The sequence below is a fragment of the Labeo rohita genome, chromosome 1 (genome assembly GCF_022985175.1).
Source record: "Labeo rohita strain BAU-BD-2019 chromosome 1, IGBB_LRoh.1.0, whole genome shotgun sequence".
Taxonomy (NCBI): domain Eukaryota; kingdom Metazoa; phylum Chordata; class Actinopteri; order Cypriniformes; family Cyprinidae; genus Labeo; species Labeo rohita.
The window spans coordinates 20918308-20938197 of NC_066869.1; the positions used below are offsets into that span (position 1 = coordinate 20918308).

The 19890-nt window shown below is 36.6% G+C and overlaps 1 protein-coding gene across 1 annotated transcript; it reads right to left on the minus strand.

The window, feature by feature from the left end:
• Positions 1-35: 35 nt before the first annotated feature.
• LOC127169218 (von Willebrand factor A domain-containing protein 7) lies at positions 36-16653 on the minus strand. Its single transcript, XM_051116440.1, has 16 exons — positions 16463-16653; positions 16169-16371; positions 15697-15969; positions 15295-15388; positions 14876-14995; positions 14612-14798; positions 13787-13947; positions 11779-11891; positions 11494-11610; positions 7844-8062; positions 7526-7658; positions 7278-7430; positions 4539-4631; positions 4159-4451; positions 3796-4080; positions 36-1627 (listed from the first exon to the last, which is right to left on the minus strand). Exons 2-16 carry the CDS (start codon positions 16358-16360, stop codon positions 1124-1126), a joined length of 2937 nt encoding a protein of 978 aa, XP_050972397.1. The 5' UTR covers positions 16361-16371; positions 16463-16653; the 3' UTR covers positions 36-1123.
• Positions 16654-19890: the final 3237 nt, after the last annotated feature.

Sequence of the window (19890 nt, forward strand, 5' to 3'; positions counted from 1 at the left end):
TGGAGGTTGAAAATATATACTTGACCCAAATATCAATTAGAGATTTTTTTAATGTTTTTTTTTTTTCAGCCAAATAAAAATGCAGAACCCATTTAGTAATAGTAAATAAGGTTTAATAGAATTGTCATTCATGTTAAGATAAGTCGTAAGACCAGTCATTTTGAAATTGTTATAAAACAAGCCTGTAAAAGTATGTAAAAGGATTTTTAATAAGAAAGATTTAATAAAAATTATTTTTATGACACCCGTCAATCGAGACCTACTAACACCTTTAACTTGTTTTTGTTATTTAAAATTTTGTCAATCTAAAATATCATACCATTACCATTCTTCTGTTTAATAACAACAACAATAAAAAACTTCAATTCATCTGCCTGTTAAAATCAATGTAAAATTACAATTATATTGGTTATACAATTTAAATCAAACAAGTATTCATCAAATTTTAAAAAATAAAGCAGGAAACAACTGTAATACACCAAGTCAAACCATGACTTAAGCCCAGATTTACTAAACAAGGCAAATTAGCTCGAGCATAATTCCCAGAAAGCACTGCTGGGAGTGAAAAGTTCTGCGGGTGATCTATTGACTGTGCAAATTAAAGAGAACATAAGCAACATCTAAATTTCATAACGAGCAACGCAAATTACCATAAGGTCGCAACCAAGCTGAGCCATTTTAGTCTGTTAAATGATTGGGAAAAATCATCTTCCTTCTACCACACGCTCTCTGTTCTCTGCCTCCTCCTGGCAGCAACAGTCGCAGCCATGTCAACTGCAAAATGGGTTAACGTGCTTTTTGGGCATAAATAATGGAGCAAATACCAGTACATTGATTACAGCAAACCTTAGTAAATCCTGTTGTGTGATTTATTTAAGAAGTCTCCTCCCATCAATTTTCCGTCTAAAAGGCATGTGCAACAATGTTGGATGCAAAAATGACTATATCCACGCCGTTTCATCACAAATGTTTCCCGATAGTAGTTTTTTAAAGCCAAAAGGGAGTTTGTGTTGGCCCATGCTCTTAGTAAATCTGGGCCTTAGTGTTGGTGGGGGAAGTGCAAGGAAAGACAGCTACACAAGCCAATGGAAAAGGTTTTGCAGCTATGTTAATATAAAGGTAACTAGTACAAAAGAGTTAGAAGCTTAACAGCAAAATGAACTCCCACATAAAGCCAAAAAATGATAGGTGGATAAAAAGGGTGTTCAGCACTGTTGGTTGTGGCATTTATGGAGGGAGAGGAAGATGTTATTTTTGTTGTTGCTGTGGCTGTAGTTGTTGCTGTAGCAGCGGTAGACATGAAGGTGTCGGGTGTGGTGGTAACAGCAGATGTTATTGATCTTGAGCATATTCCAACATTTCCAGCTCTGTCTACAGCAACCAGTTCCATTACTTCAGAACAACAAGAGGCTCTGTAGAATGCAAGAGTGACATTCACACCTCCGTCCTTGATTATGGTGGTAGTGTTGAGAGTTCCAAGGCCCTGACGCAGAGTCACAGACATAATACCTGTCCCATTTCCATCGGTAAGGTTGGCTGAGAGCTCCCATGAGGACAGGCTGCAGTTGCCTGAGCAGTTAGCATTTATGCTAATAATCTCACAGACTGGAGAGATGAAGTCTGTAATCTTACAGAGGGGGAAATTGATTTGAGATGTTATTTCTTTATTATTTAATTAACTATAATAAAAACTAACCAAGTATGCTGATATATAGATTTCCATGTTAAAGGGGTCATCAGATGCCCATTTTCCACAAGTTGATATGATTTAAGAGTCTTAATGAGAAGTCTATAACATACTTTGGTTAAAATTTCTCAGTGGTAGTGTAAAAAACCCTTTTTACCTTGTCAAAATCAGCCTTTTTTTAGAGCGAGCCGTTCTGTTGCATGTGCCTTTAAATGCTAGTGAGCTCTGCTCACCCCGCCCCTCTCTTCTGTGGGGTGACGAGCCGTAATGTTTACTGTAGCCGTGTCTAGCTGCTAAACTTGCTAACTAGCACATTATTAACAGGGTTCCCACGGGTCCTTGAAATCCTTGAAAGTTTGTGAATCTGAAAATAAAATTTCAAGGCCCTGGAAAGTTTTTGAAAATAAACATACATAGATACAGGTCCTTGAAAGTGCTTGAATTTATTTTGTCCAAGAAGTTTTCTGGAAAAATTCCACTATTGTGTTATTTCGCCAACACTTCGTGGCCTATGCATACTAGCTTGCTTTATTTACGTTAGTTATGCACATTTCTGTCAGTTCTCTTTCATATGCCCAAAAATAAATGCAAAAAAAAAAAAAAAAAAAAAAAAAAAGTTGTTTTGCATAGTTGTGTTTGACACAATGTAACCTTGCTCTCATTTGAAATGATTCCCCACATTAAGTCCTTGAATGTGAGGGTATTGGACCTGGAAAGTCCTTGAAAGGTCCTTGAATTTGTAGTTAACCAAGGTGTGGGAACCCTGTATTAAGAAAGGCGATTTGCAAAGATGCATAAAAAACCCTTATACTCACTTCTACCATAGGTGAAACTGGATTACGAATGATTTGCGCGAACATAGACGCATTTATGTAGATGGCCAGGCGCATTTTCTTCAAAAATGATAGTAACGTTAATCCTCTGTGTCTTTAGTGTATCAGATGTCAGGAGTAAATGATGACTGCTATGTTCATTACTACATCCAACAACAGAACACCTCAATCGCTCAGTCCCCTGCACTGGAGTCGAAACAATAATGGTCGGAGTGGTCTCAGCTCAGTCAGGGCGGGTCTAAGGTAACACGGCCGTCTCAAGGGAGCAGCCTTGGTCGGTGTGATGTCACACTGACAAGACGCTGAGAATGGCCTGATTTGAAAAAGGGTATATTACTTATAAAATTTTGATTAATTAATTTCTTTTTTTTTTTTTTTAAGTTTTGCATCCGATGACCCCTATAAATATGTATACATACACACATTACTGTTCAAAATCTTGGGGTTGGTATGATTTTTTTTCATGATTTTGATGTTGACTGAGGCAGCATTTATTTGATCAAAATACAGTAAAAACGGTAATATTGTGAAATATTACAATTTAAAAGAACTCTTTTCTATTGTAATATTTTTTAACTGTAATTTATTCCTGTGATGGCAAAGCTGAGTTTTCAGCATTATTACTCCAGTCTTCAGTATCACATCCTTCAGAAATCTTTCTAATATTCTGATTTGCCACTCTAGATACATTCTTATTATCAACAGTGTTGAAAATAGCTGTGCTCCTTATATTTTTGTAGTAATCTTGATACATTTGTTTTCAAGATTCTTTGATGAACTGAAATAGAAATCTTTGTCAAATGTGACCCCGGACCACAAAACCAGTCTTAAGTAGCATGGGTATATTTGTAGCAATAGCCAAAAATACATTTTATGGGTCAAAATTATTGATTTTTCTTTTATGCCAAAAATCATTATGATATTAAATAAAAATCATGTTCCATAAAGATATTTTTTGCAATTCCTACCATAAATATATCAAAACTTCATTTTTGATTAGTAATATGCATTGCTTAGAACTTAAAAGGCTCTTAAAGATTTTCTCAATATTTTGATTGACTGGTTTTGTGGTCCAGGGTCACATATTGTCCTTGTTTAATAAAATAATTATTTCTTTCTTGAAAAACTTGCTGACCCCACACTTTTATGGATAAATATTACATTTACATTTCAGATTTATTGTCCATTATTTTTGATGTATTATTATATTGTTCTCAAATATTTTTTGCTTAATACAACATGATTCAGAAATAGATATTTTAAATAGATAGTTACCGGAGAAACAACTGTAAGCTTAAGGACAGCATAGTTGAAATCACTTTTGCCTGATGTTTCGGCCTCAATGGTGAGAGTCACTTCAGTGCCTGAAGGAGTGTCTGAGGGTGCAGTTAGATTTACTGTGCCATTTCCACTACTCCCACTTCCAGCAGACATGGTGCTGGGAAATTCTGTGGCAAACCCACGGTCATTCTTGGCATTAATGCTGAAGAGCTCATCAGAACCATTGTTCACCACTGTAAAAGGGATGCTCAATGTCTTTCCAGGCTCCCATACCGTCATCTGTCCCAGCCTAAGTGTAAAAATAGTACTATGAATAACTATAAGAATAGTATGAATATGGAAAATATATTTTTTGACCAATGCTAGAAAGCCTGATCTTACAGTAATAACCACACTGGAAGCTCTGTGTTGAGTGACGGACTGTCTCTGAAAGCGACCATTTGATGAGCGGGAAGAACTACTCTCCCCCATCACACGGACAACAAATTCTCCTGCTGGAACACTGTTCATTGTGACTAAGAAATCCCCGTCTGCAGTCTTTTCTAGGGTTCCAGTGATGGTCTGGGATCCTGATGCTTCCACAAGAGCCACCTCTGTGGGGGTAACAGAGTCCCCACCCACGATGGTAAGCAGTAGTGTGATGTTACTGTCTGTAACAGGGAAAGAGCAGTAAAGAGACTGCAATTTAAAGCTGTTGCACAAGTTGCTTATTGTTCATATGCTTTATGTTTACTCACTTGCTGGGGGTCTTCCGCTTAATTCACTGTAGCCTGAATGAGCACCATCACTTAGCTCCACAAAGTTGAACAGGAAGTCAATGTCACTCTGACCTGGTAATTCAACAAGTAAATAGCTCTTGCTGAAAAAAGGGTGCCATCTAGATTTAAAGCAAATGCTTAAGATTTTAGGACTGAATCATTTTTGCTGGTTACTAATGTTTCTGGCATGTTGTTTGTTTGGAAACTTTTTTTAGTCTTAGCTGATGCAGTGTGTAGCTTTTTTATTTCTCAGTCAACCATGTTGACTCACCCGTGTGTTGACCACAGAGTCCTGAGCTTAACTCTACTGAAAATCTTTAAAATTTGCTGGAATCAAATTTATGCTGCCTGTCCAAAAAAAGTTTTACGCAGTAATATTTCATTGGACTGCCTTTGGATTTGATTATATTGTGCATTCGTTATGCCACTGCTTCCATAACATTTTGAAACATGACAACATGTATTTCATTCATTTTTGGATCTTGTATTGCCAATTTGAAAGTCAAACCACTCTGTGAAGTCGACTGTCTAGTCTAGACTCTAGCACATCCTGAAGACTTTTAATGGGGCAAGCCTTTCTTTGTTTATTTACCCTCATGTGATTCCGAACCTAAACGCCCTGAAATGTTTAGGGTAGGTTTAGTGGGTGGTATGCTAACTTTTATTTTCAAACTCGAACATTAACCTTAGTGCTACTCACCAAATGGTAGTGCCTATACATGTACAACCAATGTAATAAAACGTTGTCTTTAGCGCCACTTACTGGACATTTCATTTTAAAAATGTCACAAAACTTGCAGGAAGCAACAATGTTAGAAAGAGTAAATAAATGATGACAGAATTGTTCTTTTTTTTTTTTTTTTTTTTTTTTTTTTGGTGAATTACACTGTAAGAAAAAAAAAACTTCCTGTAAAAAAACTGCTGCCAGTAAGTTACTGCCAGTAATCTAACTAAGTAAAAACACTGTATTAGGCGATTCTAGGATTTTCATTTTAGGGGGGCTCAGCCCCCAATGAAGGTATAATAATTTTAAAAATAATAATAAATATGTAAATAAAATAAAAAAAAATACAAAGTTTGACTAATAGGAGTTGTTTATCAAACGTATTGCAGTATTCCACTGTATTGCCTAGATTTAAGTACTGTTGAAGGTTGAAGGTTCGGTGCCTTCCTCAAGGGACTCACCACAGTCATGGTATTGAGGGTGGAGAGAGTGCTGGTTATTCATTCCCCCCACCTTCAATCCATTTACATTTACATTTACATTTATTCATTTAGCAGACGCTTTTATCCAAAGCGACTTACAGGTGGGGAATACATCAAGTGATTTGTCCTAAAGAGGCAAAACGACTTAGGAAGTGCTCATAATACCATATAACAGGCATTGTTCGGATAAGTACAGCTAGAAAGGGAAAAGGATTTTTTTATTTTTTTTTTTTTTTTATATAAAGTCAAATAGTGTCGAAAGAGAGGGATTTTCAGCAGTCGCTTGAAAGTTGTTAGGGAGTTGGCATTCCGGATAGCGGTGGGAAGATCATTCCACCAGCCAGGAACGGTGTAAGAAAATGTTCTGGAAAGTGATTTTGTGCCTCTTTGTGATGGTACCATGAGTCGTCGCTCACTGGCAGATCTCAGAGTTCTGGAGGGAGTGTAGATTGGTAGCAGTGAGTGGAGGTAGGCGGGCGCCGAGCCTGTGGCTGTTCTATATGCAAGCATCAGTGTCTTGAATTTGATGCGAGCTGCAATTGGGTGCCAGTGCAGGGTGATAAAGAAAGGTGTGACATGGACTCTTTTGGGCTCGTTGAAGACCAGTCATGCTACTGCATTCTGAATCATTTGTAGAGATTTGATTGTGCATGAAGGAAGACCGGCTAGAAGAGCATTGCAGTAGTCCAGCCTAGAGATGACCAGGGCCTGGACAAGAAGTTGAGTGGCCTGCTCTGTTAGAAAGGGCCTGATCTTTCTAATTTTGTGTAGGGCAAACCTGCAAGATCGAGCAGTTTTAGCTATATGGTTTTTTAAAAAAGCTGGTCATCAAAGATTACACCAAGATTTCTGGCAGAACTTGATGAGGTAACTTAATGTTCCTAAATGTATGGTGAAATCATGCTGTAGAGTCGGAGTGGCAGGGAAAACAAGGAGCTAACACTATCTAACACTCTTCTAAACTTTGCAAGTATATGTTAACTTATTTTTACTAACCCTAAACCTAACCTAACAGTCTGCTCTGAGAGTTAGTAGACATGTAGTTGCAAATTAATGAGAATTAGTTGGCATGCAGTTGCAAAGTTACTTATAGTTAGTAAAATGTCTAAAGTGGACTATCACAATAAAGTGTAACCAAGAAGGAAGTGTAAAGAGTTGTCTGTGGATTTGAGAGAACAAATTGTGGAAAAACATGGACATTCTCAAGGCTACAAGTCCATCTCCAGAGATCTCCCGACTCACTAACCATTAGGCCACGGCTGCCCCCCAAAAAAGTACACCTTGTTTTCATATGAAATTTAAAGGGGACTGAGGCGATCACGAATTTGTGTACAGTTTATGGAGCTGATCGCAAATTTTGTATGGCCTAACAGCGTCCATGTTAACAGTGCTATTTACCTTGCTGTAAATGTATTTACAGTATAACTGTAATTTACTGTAAAATGTACAGTAATTTATATATACTGTATTTCTAGTGACTTGTTTACATTTGCAAATGTATGAGAGAAATACCAATGACTTTGATGGTGTAGGCTTCTGATGAGCTAATGTTAATGTTCCAAAGGCCTTCTAGATCGAGGATAGTCAGACGCACTGTGTAAAAGTTGCCCACATGCTCAACCAACCCCAGTTTTCCACTTAATTCATCATTGGTCTGAGAAACTCCTGTGGAGGTAAATAATGGCATCAAAGATAGCTGATCATCGATTATAAATATGATAATTTATTTGCAATACCTGGCTTATTATTTGTCTACACACCTGATGGACTTGTGATGTTGAACGCCAAAGAATTGCCTGTAATATAGATTGTCATATTTTTCAATGAGGAGTCCACAATAAAAGAGAAGGTTTCTGCTTTTCCGGGGTTCCTTACAGTTTGAAAAACAGTTACCTGAAGACACAGAGATAATGTTGCATGCATATTGATTTTGGATACTTAATATCACAATGAAATACCTTTTTAAAAACATATTCTAAACTATTGTGGATGGTGAAGATTCTTATTCAATCATGTGACTGAGAAAAACTTAACACATACTACACTTTGTGGAAGGTTATAGATATGGATTTCATTACTAGAGCAGATGTGGATGCATCCGATATGATGTTGGTGGCTTCAGGAAGCATTGCTTTGGTTACTTCAATTGCCAGTCCTCCAGAGGCCAAAGCTAAATCCACATAAACCTGATTTAAGGGATTGGACATCCTGGTGGAGTAACGCTGGTTCTGTCCTTGATTTGGATCCTCGCTCCTTCTCCGACGAGCAGCAAGGCTATTCGTCAACATGAAGTTCACCTATAAAACAGTAGAAAAGAAAATATGATTTATTGACTTATATGGTTTAGCAACACTTTTATTTAGACCTACCAAATAATATCAAAAATAGACCTACCAAATCATAACAAAAATAATATACAAAATATAGCTGCAAGCAGCAATTGCGGGGCCAAGAGCACAAAAGAGGCAGAATGAGGAGTTAAGCACGGCAAGGAGCAGCAGACCGACTACAACAGTGAGTAACTTAAGCCATTTTAGGATAATATCAGTTGAAATGGCTGAAAAATCATAAATACAACCAATCGTAATAAAATTTAATGGCTTATCACTTTTGACCAACAGGTGGTGCTGTTTTCAAATTGATGTGACGTGTTCTGTGTGAAATGACAATGACACACACAAAGTTTGCCGTCATTATGTCAAAGCTTTGCAGAGATACAGCCTCAGATGTAGTTTGGCATCTTTCCAGCAAATTTGTTGATGCGCTAAACGAGAACGGTTTCGTATATCGACACGAAATTCATAACTTTTTGCCAGCATAGTCTGAAGATGATCTGAGTCAAATTTGGTGAAGATCGGACTAACAGTCTGGGAGGAGTTCGAAAAAGTAGGTTTTGTACATTAATCAAAATGGCGGACAGGAAGTTTGGCCAATTTCGGCATAATGGGTATCAATGTTCTCGACTTGGCCCAAGGAATCTATTGGCATCAGTTTCATTCCAATAGGCTAATGTAAACAGAAGTTATTAGCATTTTTGTAAATTTCATTATTAATGTTTAGTGAAGGGCATATTACTTCTGACCCATAGGTGGCACTGTTACCAAATTGATGTGGCTTGGTCAGAGTGTGGTGACAATAGCACATATAAAATTTGGTGTCAATATGTCAAAGCTTTGCAGAGATACAGACTCGGATGCAATTTGGCATCTTTCCAGTAAATTCGTTGATGCGCTAAACGAAAACGGTTTCGTGTATCGACACGAAATCCATAACTTTTGGTCAGCATGGTCTGAAGATGATCTGAGTCAAATTTGGTGAAAATTGGACTAACGGTCTAGGAGGAGTTCGAAAAAGTAGGTTTTCAACATGAATCAAAATGGCGGACAGGAAGTTCAGCCAAAATTGGCAAAATTGGTATCGGTGTTCTCAGCATGACCGAAGGAATCTATCAAAATCAGTTTCATTTCAATAGGCTAATGTACGCAAAAGTTATTAGCATTTTTTGAAATTTCGTTATAACTTTTGACCACAAGGTGGCGCTGGCCCCAAAATTTTTATGTACATTCCGGGCATGGTGCCGAACATTTTTGTAATTAATGTCGAAACGATACGCTAATCCGTTCTCAAGATACAGCATTTTAAAGCTAAATTAAAAATGGCCGACACCCAAAATGGCTGACATGGGAAAATTGGATATGGTTAGACTCGGCATGATTCACCGAATCTAAAGAGACTGGTTTCATGATTTTTGGCCCAACTATTCAGAAGTTATAAGCAAAAAGACCTATTTTTCATATCTCCTGACCACTAGGTGGCACTGTGCTGAAACACTGCAGGTAATCTCAGGTCATGCTTGTTATAAAACACACCAAGTTTGGCCTCAATATGACAAACCGTTGCGGAGATATAGCCTTACAACCATTTTTGCGTGCTTTTCGTAGAATTTATTCGCGCATCATTCGAAAACGTTTTGACTAATCAACTTGAATTCCATAACTTTTTGCCAGCATGGTCTGAAGATGATCTGAGCCAATTTTGGTGAAAATCAGACAAACCGTCTAGGACGAGTTCGAAAAAGTAGGTTTTACAAATAAAAATTTATAGAAAAAAAAACTAAACCTTACAATTTTTGAATTTTGGACTTCATTCGACTCGGCATGAGCCAAGGATTCAGAGGAAAAAAGAATTTTGATTCTGTGCCTTACGGTTCAAAAGTTATTAGCATGAAATTATTGAAAGTTTGGACAGGTGGTGGCGCTAGAGAGTTTGAGTTAGAGACTCCAAACTTGCTATGGTTAATGTTGGGACTGTCCTCTATCAGTGTGCAAAATTATACAACTTTCCCGCAAGCGGTTCTATGGGCTGCCATAGACTTGCGGCGGAAGAAGAAGAAGAAGAAGAAGCGGAATAATAATAACGCCAACGGATACAATAGGTGCCACCGCACCTCTGGTGCTTGGCCCCTAATAAACATATTGTGTAACCAACCAACCAATGAGTAACCAACACGCTTATAAAGACTTTTTACAAGAGTGACTTTTTTTTTTTCCATGTACTATTTTCAGATCAGAGAATAGTATGCACATATTTCAAAAATATAACACATATCTCAATATCACATTTTTACAAAATACTTGCGGGCACGAGGGCTAAAAGTATATAAAAATCCTTAAAACATCTTTAGAGTGGAAATTGGTAAAAATAGAAAAGGTGGTTTGTTTTCAAGTAAGTTGTACAAAAATTGGATTGTTCAGAAAAGTTGTAGAATATTGAACATTACTTTTACAGTCATGACCAAAAATATTGGCACCCTTGCAATTCTAAGATCTCTGGAGATGAACTTGTAGCCTTGAGAATGTCCATGTTTTTCCACAATTTGTTCTCTCATATCCACAGACAACTCTTTACACTTCCTTCTTGGTTACACTTTATTTTGATAGTCCACTTTAGACATTTTACTAACTATAAGTAACTTTGCAACTAATTCTCATTAATTTGCAACTACATGTCTACTAACTCTCAGAGCAGACTGTTAGGTTGGGTTTAGGGTTAGTAAAAATAAGTTGACATATACTTGCAAAGTTTAGAAGAGTGTTAGAAGATATTAAGCAGACAGTCAACTAATACTCTAATGGCTAGTTAACATGTAGTTGCAAAGTTACTTACTGTTACCAGAATGTCTAAAGTAGACTATCAAAATAAAGTGTTACCTCCTTATTTTCTCCATGCTCACAACACAAAGGTTGAGTCAACTTTTCTCTATTTTAACTGGTTGCAAGCGTGATTACTATATTGCCCAGGCCTGTTACTTGCCACAGATGTGTCTAAATACAAATGACAGGAGCATCACATGCTTGAAAAGCAATTATTTCTTACAATTTTGACAAGGTGCCAATAATATTGTCCAGTCCATTTTTGAATTCTGTGTGAAATTTTATCAAGTTCGACTTTTCTTTGTTTTTTGTGTTGTTGCAGTGCAAACAAAAACAATGAGCATGTGAATACCAAAACATTTGCAATTGGAACAATTTTCTGAAAGAAGTGTTGCTTTTTCTGACAGAATTGCAAGGGTGCCGATATTTTTGGCCATGATTGTATGACTGAACTTAATACTCTTTCCGGGAATTCAGCTTGTTTAAATGGCAAAATGTATGTCTATGGCTGTAATAGATTCAGAATAGATTCTGTCCATAATAATAATAATAAAAAAAAACTTTTTAATACATACCACAGACTTTGTGCTTTCAATCAGTGCCAACACAGTACTTTTTAACTCTATGTCCTTTGCATCAGCGTCCGTGAAAACAAATATCTTAGTCTGGGGAGGTGAACCAGTCAGAGCCAGCTGGAAGGGGAGAAAAAATAGTTTGAAGTCTGTTAATTAGGATACAAAATGATTAACTAAAATTTGTATATTATATAGTTTAAAGTGAATATGCCCTCCATGTTCACAAATATGCCATAATTAAAGCAAGAAGATTAAAAAAAAAAAAAAGATAACTCAACTGCGTACCCTGAGTCCTGAGAGGCTGAGCTCTGGTGTGTCTCCTCCATCATGGGGTTGAAGTGCATTAATCTGTAATTTGAACTCCTCTGGATCTGTTGTTCTTATTAGTGGGCCAAAGTCTTTGGAATTGAAAACGTGTCAGTTGTCAAACAATAAGGTCATGTTTCCGCACAAAATTACTAGTTGTATACATTCTTGAGTTTAGACAAAGAGTATAGAATACCAAGAGGCGAAACTCTGATGCTTTTTTGGTGGCCGCCATTTCGGAGTGAAAATGCCAACTGGACAACCACACAGAAGCAGACAGAATGACAACGAAAGAGAAGTCCAAATGGAAATAAAAGAGCGCAGTGACTGCAGGAAAGTAGTGTGTGACACGAAACGGTGCAAAAAGTCACTCTACGTGGTTAGGATTTTATTTTATTTCATTTAATTTTTTGACGGATCAGAATCCATCACATCTTACGCACTTCATTGGCGAATCTCACAGCCAAATCTAAAACGCAATAGAAAATTTCTCAACTCAGTCAATTTTATGACTACTACAGTAAATGTTGTATTGTATTATTATATTTGTTTCATGTTATCAGTTGTGGAATCCAGCCATTAAATATACATTTAAAGCAGTTTAGCCTGCTTTACTGAGTATTTTTATTTTATGCAACGGTACACTTTACCATTAGTATTATTAGTTACTATTATAGGTCTTAAATATATATTGTATTTATACATTATATTGAACGTTTTAATCCCTGGAACACACTACAAACATGATGATCTTACAGAACATTAAGTATTGCTGTGTCTGTCATAACTGAATAATTAAAACATTTTGGAGACAGTGGCTGTTTTAATTTTTTTTTACATAATTGTTTTTTTGTTGTTGTTGTTGTTGTTGTTTACAGTCATGCTTTAACGGACATTAACATAAGACAGTACTGCAAAACATGTTTATTGTGAAGCTTTTATATTTATTGTCTAACATTCCCAATTTTCTGATGCATTAATGTAATTTTTAAAGATTACAATACGTACAAAACATACAAAAATCCTTTCAATAATACACGATTTATGGTTTAATAGTTAACAGAAGTACAAAAATTCTTAAGAAATAAATGGAAAGGAGTAAAATAAATATATTAAAAAATGTTGTCATCATTCAAGTTGTGTATTATAGCTTTAATGTAGATTTTTTTAAACAAAGCAGTTGATAATTGCCATAGCGACAGCAAGAAGCTAGTGGACTGCCGAGTCACTTTTCCTCCAAAATGGCGGAAGCGGCTGCTGCTGGGCGGCGCTGTTGCAACGGAACGTTCTATTGGCTTTCACTTCTTGTCAATATAAGTTCTTTGGTTTAGATTCGCAGACCGCGGTGGCGCAGAGCGAAAAACAAAGGACAAGGTCTGTGTTTATCGATGGATTGTTATAATATTTGCATCTGTGCAGTTTAAATACAGTATATAAAATATCATGGGGGAGCAATCGGTTCCCCATCGACTGTAGCCTACGTTTTCGCTGTGTTCACCCCTTATCACACCACAGCTGTTTCCTCCAGCGAAAACACATAAACACATACTTTATAAAACGATCATGTTGCCATTTAACTTTTTAAAAATTTAACTTTCAATAGTTTCTAGTGCATGTGGCAAAGAGGTTTGCACACTAAAAATGCAAACAGTAAAATTTTGTATTTGTACAGTAAACAGGTGTGTGTGAGATCAGAAATATTTGGCTTATTCAGTAACCAAATGGTATACCTATTTATACAATACAGTGGAATACTGTACTATAATATAAGTATAGTATACCACTCCTATTACTCAAACATTTTTTATTTTATTCATTTATTTATTTATTTATTTATTTATTATTATTATTATTATTATTATTATTATTTTTGTTATTATACCCTCATTGGTGGCTGAGCCCCCCCTAAAATGAAAATCCTAGAATCGCCCCTGGGTGCACACATACTCTTTGTGAAATTAAAACAAGTAATAAAAGCATCTCTAACCAGGGTCATTGAATGGCACCAGAATGTACTCTGATACAGTGTCTCTCATCTTGTCTGTTATGTTAGAAGTGACTCGTCGTACTTCATCAATGTCATCTCCCATGCTGCCTGTGGTATCAATCGCAAAACACAGTACTGAATTCTGAGAGAATCCCATCAATCTAAAAGAGAAAGACCAAAATGAGGAAAGAAATATTCAAGATTGCTTGAAAAGGTTGCATTTACATGGAAAGCCCCAGACTAATTTAATTACATTTAATTGTTGGTGCATGTATACATGCAAACTAGCACGTTTTTGCGCCATTTACACTCGGCACTGAAATGCAACTCAAACATGTCTGTGACTGATTACAGTGCTCAGTACTGAGGAAAAACGCATTATAAATTGAAATGTTGATGAAGGTAATCAATATTTTTTGAGTATTATTTATTTTCAGCAGCCATAATTAAATTAGTTATTGTTATTAATTGTGTATCCTTGATTCAAATATTCCATGGGAAAAAATAATCAGATTATCTGGATACATAATGTATGTATGTGGAAAGAAGTAAATGTGCTGTGTTCACTAGGTTGAGTAAAAAAAAAAAAAAAAAAAGTCAATTATGAAAGTGTGATACCTGTAATGCTGAAAACAACAATGTGTAATGTGTCAGTACCCCAGTCATATTGTAAGCCTGAATTTCTCTGATGGTTCTTCTTGTGGAATTTACTTAGGTCTACCATTCAGCACATTTAATTAACTGATCATGGTATCTGATTAAATAGCAGATGTAATGACTCATTTAAACACAGTATGGAAAGAAAAAAATTGTAAACCTATATACCTCAAAAAGTTAGAGTCTCCCAAAAAACCTCTAATGTCTTCCAGAAGTTCTCTGGTCGCAGCGATGGCCACCGTTGCAGCAGCGTCATGAAGGTTACCATGCTCGGATGATTGTGAATCTTTATTGATTCCACCTTTTGGTGGAAACCAACTTGAAATGTCAAAGAACGTTCCATGGCTACATTTTCCTGTAATATTCAATATGGATGGATGGATTAATTAATTGATTGATTGATTGATTTATTGGATATCAATATTTCAGTACCAGATGGTTTGGAGAATCCAAAGTATCCTGATGTCAATATTTTCTCTTTTATGATGTCTTCCAGTATGTTGTTTCTACAGTCACTTCCATCACAACTTCTACAAGTGGGTCTTGTAGGTTCTTTAAATATAGAAATCCAACAAGAGTTCTGAACGGATATTTTTTGCACAGCATATAAATAAACTCTTTTTGCTTGTTTTGCTAGAGAATTTTGCTTAGGTTGGATGTGGGGCATTTTGAAGTGTGATTTAATAATTTGATTTAGTTTAGTGTTAACTAAACTTGTGAGTTCAGTTCAGTTAGTAGAATAATTTCTGTGAATCCTTTCAATGATTAATTAAAATCCACCTTTTCAAACATTTTGTTTTTCCCGCCTGACCATGAGAAAGATATAATGCCACTTTAATTGTTTGCCATACCTGCAATATTGTTTATTAAGCTATCAGGTCTGGTCAAGTTGGAGTATGGGAATAGATTCCCCAGTTCTATCCAGTTGCTGTGACTGTAGAAATCCTTGTATATCCAAGACATACAAGGAGGCAAATGACACAAATGGTTTTAATTAGGCCTACACATTTATGTATACTCAGTCACATAAAATATCACATTAAAAAAAAAAAAAACACAAATTTAAATTGTAAATTAGTTAATGTCTATCATCTTGACTTGTTTCTAGGACAATAAAAAAAAAAATTAAATAATGCTACTAATCAATCAGATTAATGCAATTTACTTTCAGTTCCAGTCATCAGTCCTGTCATAAATTTGTCCTTGCCTACAAAAGTCATGAAAAGATTATCTAGTTCTTTAAATAGACACACCTGTAGAGTATGTAGAGCCTCACCCAACCGATTTCTTGCGGTTTCATAATTACCCTGTTGGGCAGTAGCTTTAACAACTTTGACTCCTTCGGTGATGAGGTTCCTGCCCTTTACAAAAGTCTCGCCATCAAAGTGGTATTGTGCACTCGCAAATTTTTTTCCATCAACCCATGCATTTTTACTTCGAATTCTACTAATGGCTTCTTGGAAACCTTTGGCTGACTCAGGAGACGAGCAAGCTTTTGTTAGAGACTCAACTGTTAATACACTTGGCTAAAACAGAAAAGACAGGCAAACATTAACAAAGTACTTTCCTTTTGAATAGACTGTGCATCTCTCACTGTCTCATTTTCATTCACGAAAATGTATTTCTGATGTAGTAATTTATTTATGCCCTCAAACTGGGACAACAACAAGAATCAGCTTTATTGCCCCAAATAAAATAATGTTGCCCCAACAAAGTAACACCCACCTGCACAAAATCTTTTCCTTGTTGAAGTGCCTGAGCCTTACAGACTTCTGCTGTTGTTTGTAAAATCGCTTTTTGTGTTATTTCTTGGTGGGTAACAGAATTAGTAAAAAGAACTTTGAAAGCCAGAGACCCTTCTTCACTGTGCAGAATGACAAAGAGGATGATAATTGTACAGAGTGAATTTTGAGTCATTATGGCTCAATCTGAAAAAAAAAAAAAAAGGAAGATGATAAGATGCATATAATCACAAATTTAAAGACAAATAAGATAAATATTATGAAATGGCAATTATACCTCAATTCTTGATAACAGCTTGAAGAGAATTCTCTGCAGTTTATCCACGCCACGTTATTGTCACAGTTGTGTGTAGAAGGAGACATACGAAGACGAAATATAACAACAAGTCTTTAATAAAATCCACAAAAGGTAAATCCAGACAGGAATGGCAGGGAAACACACACTAACATAACCTTAAGATCAGATGACAAACACTGAACTGAAACCAACTTATATAGGGGTGAGGGTGATAAACCAGTAAGGACTTAACAACGACAGGAACAGGAAAGACCATATATGGGCACAGAAGGGAGAAACCAGCATAAACAGTCCACAGGGGTGTGACAGTTATACTGCAAATCATTTTACTATCATTATGTAGGACCATTTATATATCAGTATAGAACAGGGGTGGCAAACGTCGGTCCTGGAGAGCCGCAGCCTTGCAGAGTTTTGCTTCAACCCCGATCAAACCCACCTGAACAACCTCATCAAGGTCTGAAGGGTTACTAGAAAGCTACAGGCAGGTGAGTTTTAATTAGGGTTGGAGCTGAACTCTGTAGGGCTGCAGCTCTCCAGGACTGGAGTTCGCCACCCCTGGTATAGAAGGTGGCCCTTAAATGAAGGAATGTGTCTCAAACAGGTTTTACTGACCTGTTTAACTGTACTGCTTTTGTCTGGGCAGTCATGCATTCACAATTGTGTCACATACTTTCACTTTCACATCCTTTTCAAAACACACTGTTACGTGTTTTCTGTAAAGTTAAATTGGTTAGAAAGCACTACCAGCTTCTGTCTGACCTGAAAATTACATCTGTTTTGTCATATGCTGTTCTGAAACATTTTTGTAATATCTCTATAAATTTTTGGAGTTAATATAGACATTTATTAAGCTATTGAAAACATTCAGTGTTGTAGACTATTTCCATGTTTCAGAAAATGCGCTTCTTGATTTCACTGATTATCCTTATTTAATAACTACTGTCATAAATTTGACAGAATTTAAAATGCTCGAATGTGAAAAGTGTTAGGCTACAGAAATACATACATGACGTTAATTAAGTATTAAATGAAGTACATAAATGACATAAATGAAGTATTAAATGTCTAGTTCACCCCTAAGAATGGAAACTCTATCATTATTTCCTTACCATGCCATTCTAAACATGTAGCCTATAGCCTACTTCTGTAGAATACAAAAGAAGATATGTGACCCTGGACCACAAAACCAGTCTTAAGTAGCATGGCTATAGTGAATGGGTCAAAATGATTTATTTTTCTTATTATGCTAAAAATCATTTGGATATTAAGTAAATGTCATGTTCCATGAAGATATTTTATACATGTCCTACCGTAAATATATCAAGTACAAATTTTTGATTAGTACTATACTATACACTTGCTATAAACTTAATTCAATCAGAATCAGAACAATCAGAATCAGAATTAGCTTTATTCGCCAAGTGTGCGCAAACACACAAGGAATTTGTTGTGGTTTTTTAAGGTGCTCCTGGTACATACATACATACATACATACATACAACATTTAAATTAAATAAAAACTTAAAAATAAATAATAATGTATGAATCTGGAACAGATGATTTATGTACAGATTTGTGCATTATTTTCTCTATATACAGCTATATAAATAAGAGATGTGCACGAGTATTTACATAATAATACTATAGAAGTTTACATAACAATACTACAGAAAGAGACATTAATTAGAATGGAGAAAGAAATACAGAAATGAATTGTAGAACCCAGGTAATGATTCATGTTTATCTGTTTAAGCTGGAGATGGCATTTGGGAAAAAGCTGTTTTTATGTCTAGATGTTTTAGTGCTCAGGGATCTGTAGCGTCTGCCTGAGGGGAGAAGTGCAAACAGGTTGTGTCCGGGGTGAGAAGGGTCTTGGATGATGTTTCCTGCCCGTTTCTTCACTCTGGAGATGTATAAGTCCTGAAGGTTGGGCAGGTGCACACCAATGATTCTTTCTGCTGTCCTAACAGTCCATTGCAGTCTTTTCTTATATCTGATTTACTGGCTGCCCCAAACCAGACAGTTATAGAAGAGCACAGAACTGACTCAACGACTGCGGAGTAAAACTGTGTCATCAGTGCCTGTGGTAGATTGAACTTTTTCAGTTGACGGAGAAAGTACAACCTCTGCTGGGCTTTTTTCACAATTGAGTCAATGTGAATGTCCCACTTCAGGTCCTGGGAGATGTTAGTTCCTAGGAACTTGAATGAGTCCACTACAGCCACAGTGCTGTTCATGATGGTGAGAGGGGTGAGCGCAGGGGGCTTTCTCCGGAAGTCCACCGTCATCTCTACAGTTTTGAGCATGTTGAGCTCCAGGTTGTTGTGACTGCACCAGAGAGACAGCTGCTCAACCTCCTGTCTGTAAGCAGATTCATCGCCATCCCGGATGAGACCGATGACTGTGGTGTCATCTGCAAACTTCAGAAGTTTGACAGAGGGGTCTTTAGAGGTGCAATCATTTGTGTAGAGGGAGAAGAGCAGTGGGGAGAGAACGCAGCCCTGGGGAGCTCCAGTGCGGATGGTGCGGGTGCCGGACGTGAGTTTTCCCAGCCTCACTAGCTGCTGCCTATCTGTCAGGAAGCTGGTGATCCACTGACATATGGAGGTGGGTACAGAGAGCTGTGACAGTTTAATCTGAAGGATATCTGGAATGATGGTGTTGAAAGCAGAGCTGAAGTCCACAGACAAGATCCTTGCATAGGTCCCGGACAACTTTAAAGGAAATTTTGTCAATATTTTGATTTTTTTTTTTTTTTGGTGTGGATAGGACAAGAAGCAAGTGGGAGAGAGAGATGGGGGCAGACTCGAACTCAGGACACCCGAAACGTAACTGTACCACATGTCAGCACACTGCCCACAATGCCATCGGCATTAGTACTATACATTGTTTTAAACTTCATTCAGACAACTTTAAAGGAAATTTTCTCAGTATTTTGATTTTTTGGATCCTCAGATTCGAGATTTTCAAATAGTTGTATCTCGGCCAAATATTGTCCTATCCTAACAAACCATACAACAATGGAAAGCTTATTTATTTCATATGATAAATCTCAATTTCAAAAAAAGTTACCCTTACGACTGGTTTTGTTGTCCAGGGTCACATTTGTAAAAATCAATGGGTTCCAAAAAAAGGTATTGAACCCCTTATTTTTGACTGTGTATATATATGTTTTCAAAATATCTTCTGTGTATAATCTGTGTATGTGTATAATGTGTATAATCTGTTCTTCAAAGCCATTTAGGTTTTTTTTAACGACGTAATGGTTATGACTAAAGGGTGATGAGTAAATGATGACAGCTTTCATTTTTTTAATTTTCATTTAAGGTGTCGGCAGCAAAAGTATCCTGCTGGAGGACTTTTATTTTGAATAACAGTGACCATGCATCTACTATTGTCGTCAG

Bases quoted from the DNA above. Each gene is read 5' to 3' on its own strand.
- LOC127169218 (XM_051116440.1), bottom strand. From the start codon at position 16,360: ATGACTCAAAATTCACTCTGTACAATTATCATCCTCTTTGTCATTCTG. The intron at 13,948-14,611 runs GTATATAGGTTT...TTTCTCTTTTAG, and splicing joins GGAGACTCTAACTTTTTGAG to ATTGATGGGATTCTCTCAGA. The intron at 7,659-7,843 runs GTAATGAAATCC...CTGTGTCTTCAG, and splicing joins ATGCATCCACATCTGCTCTA to GTAACTGTTTTTCAAACTGT.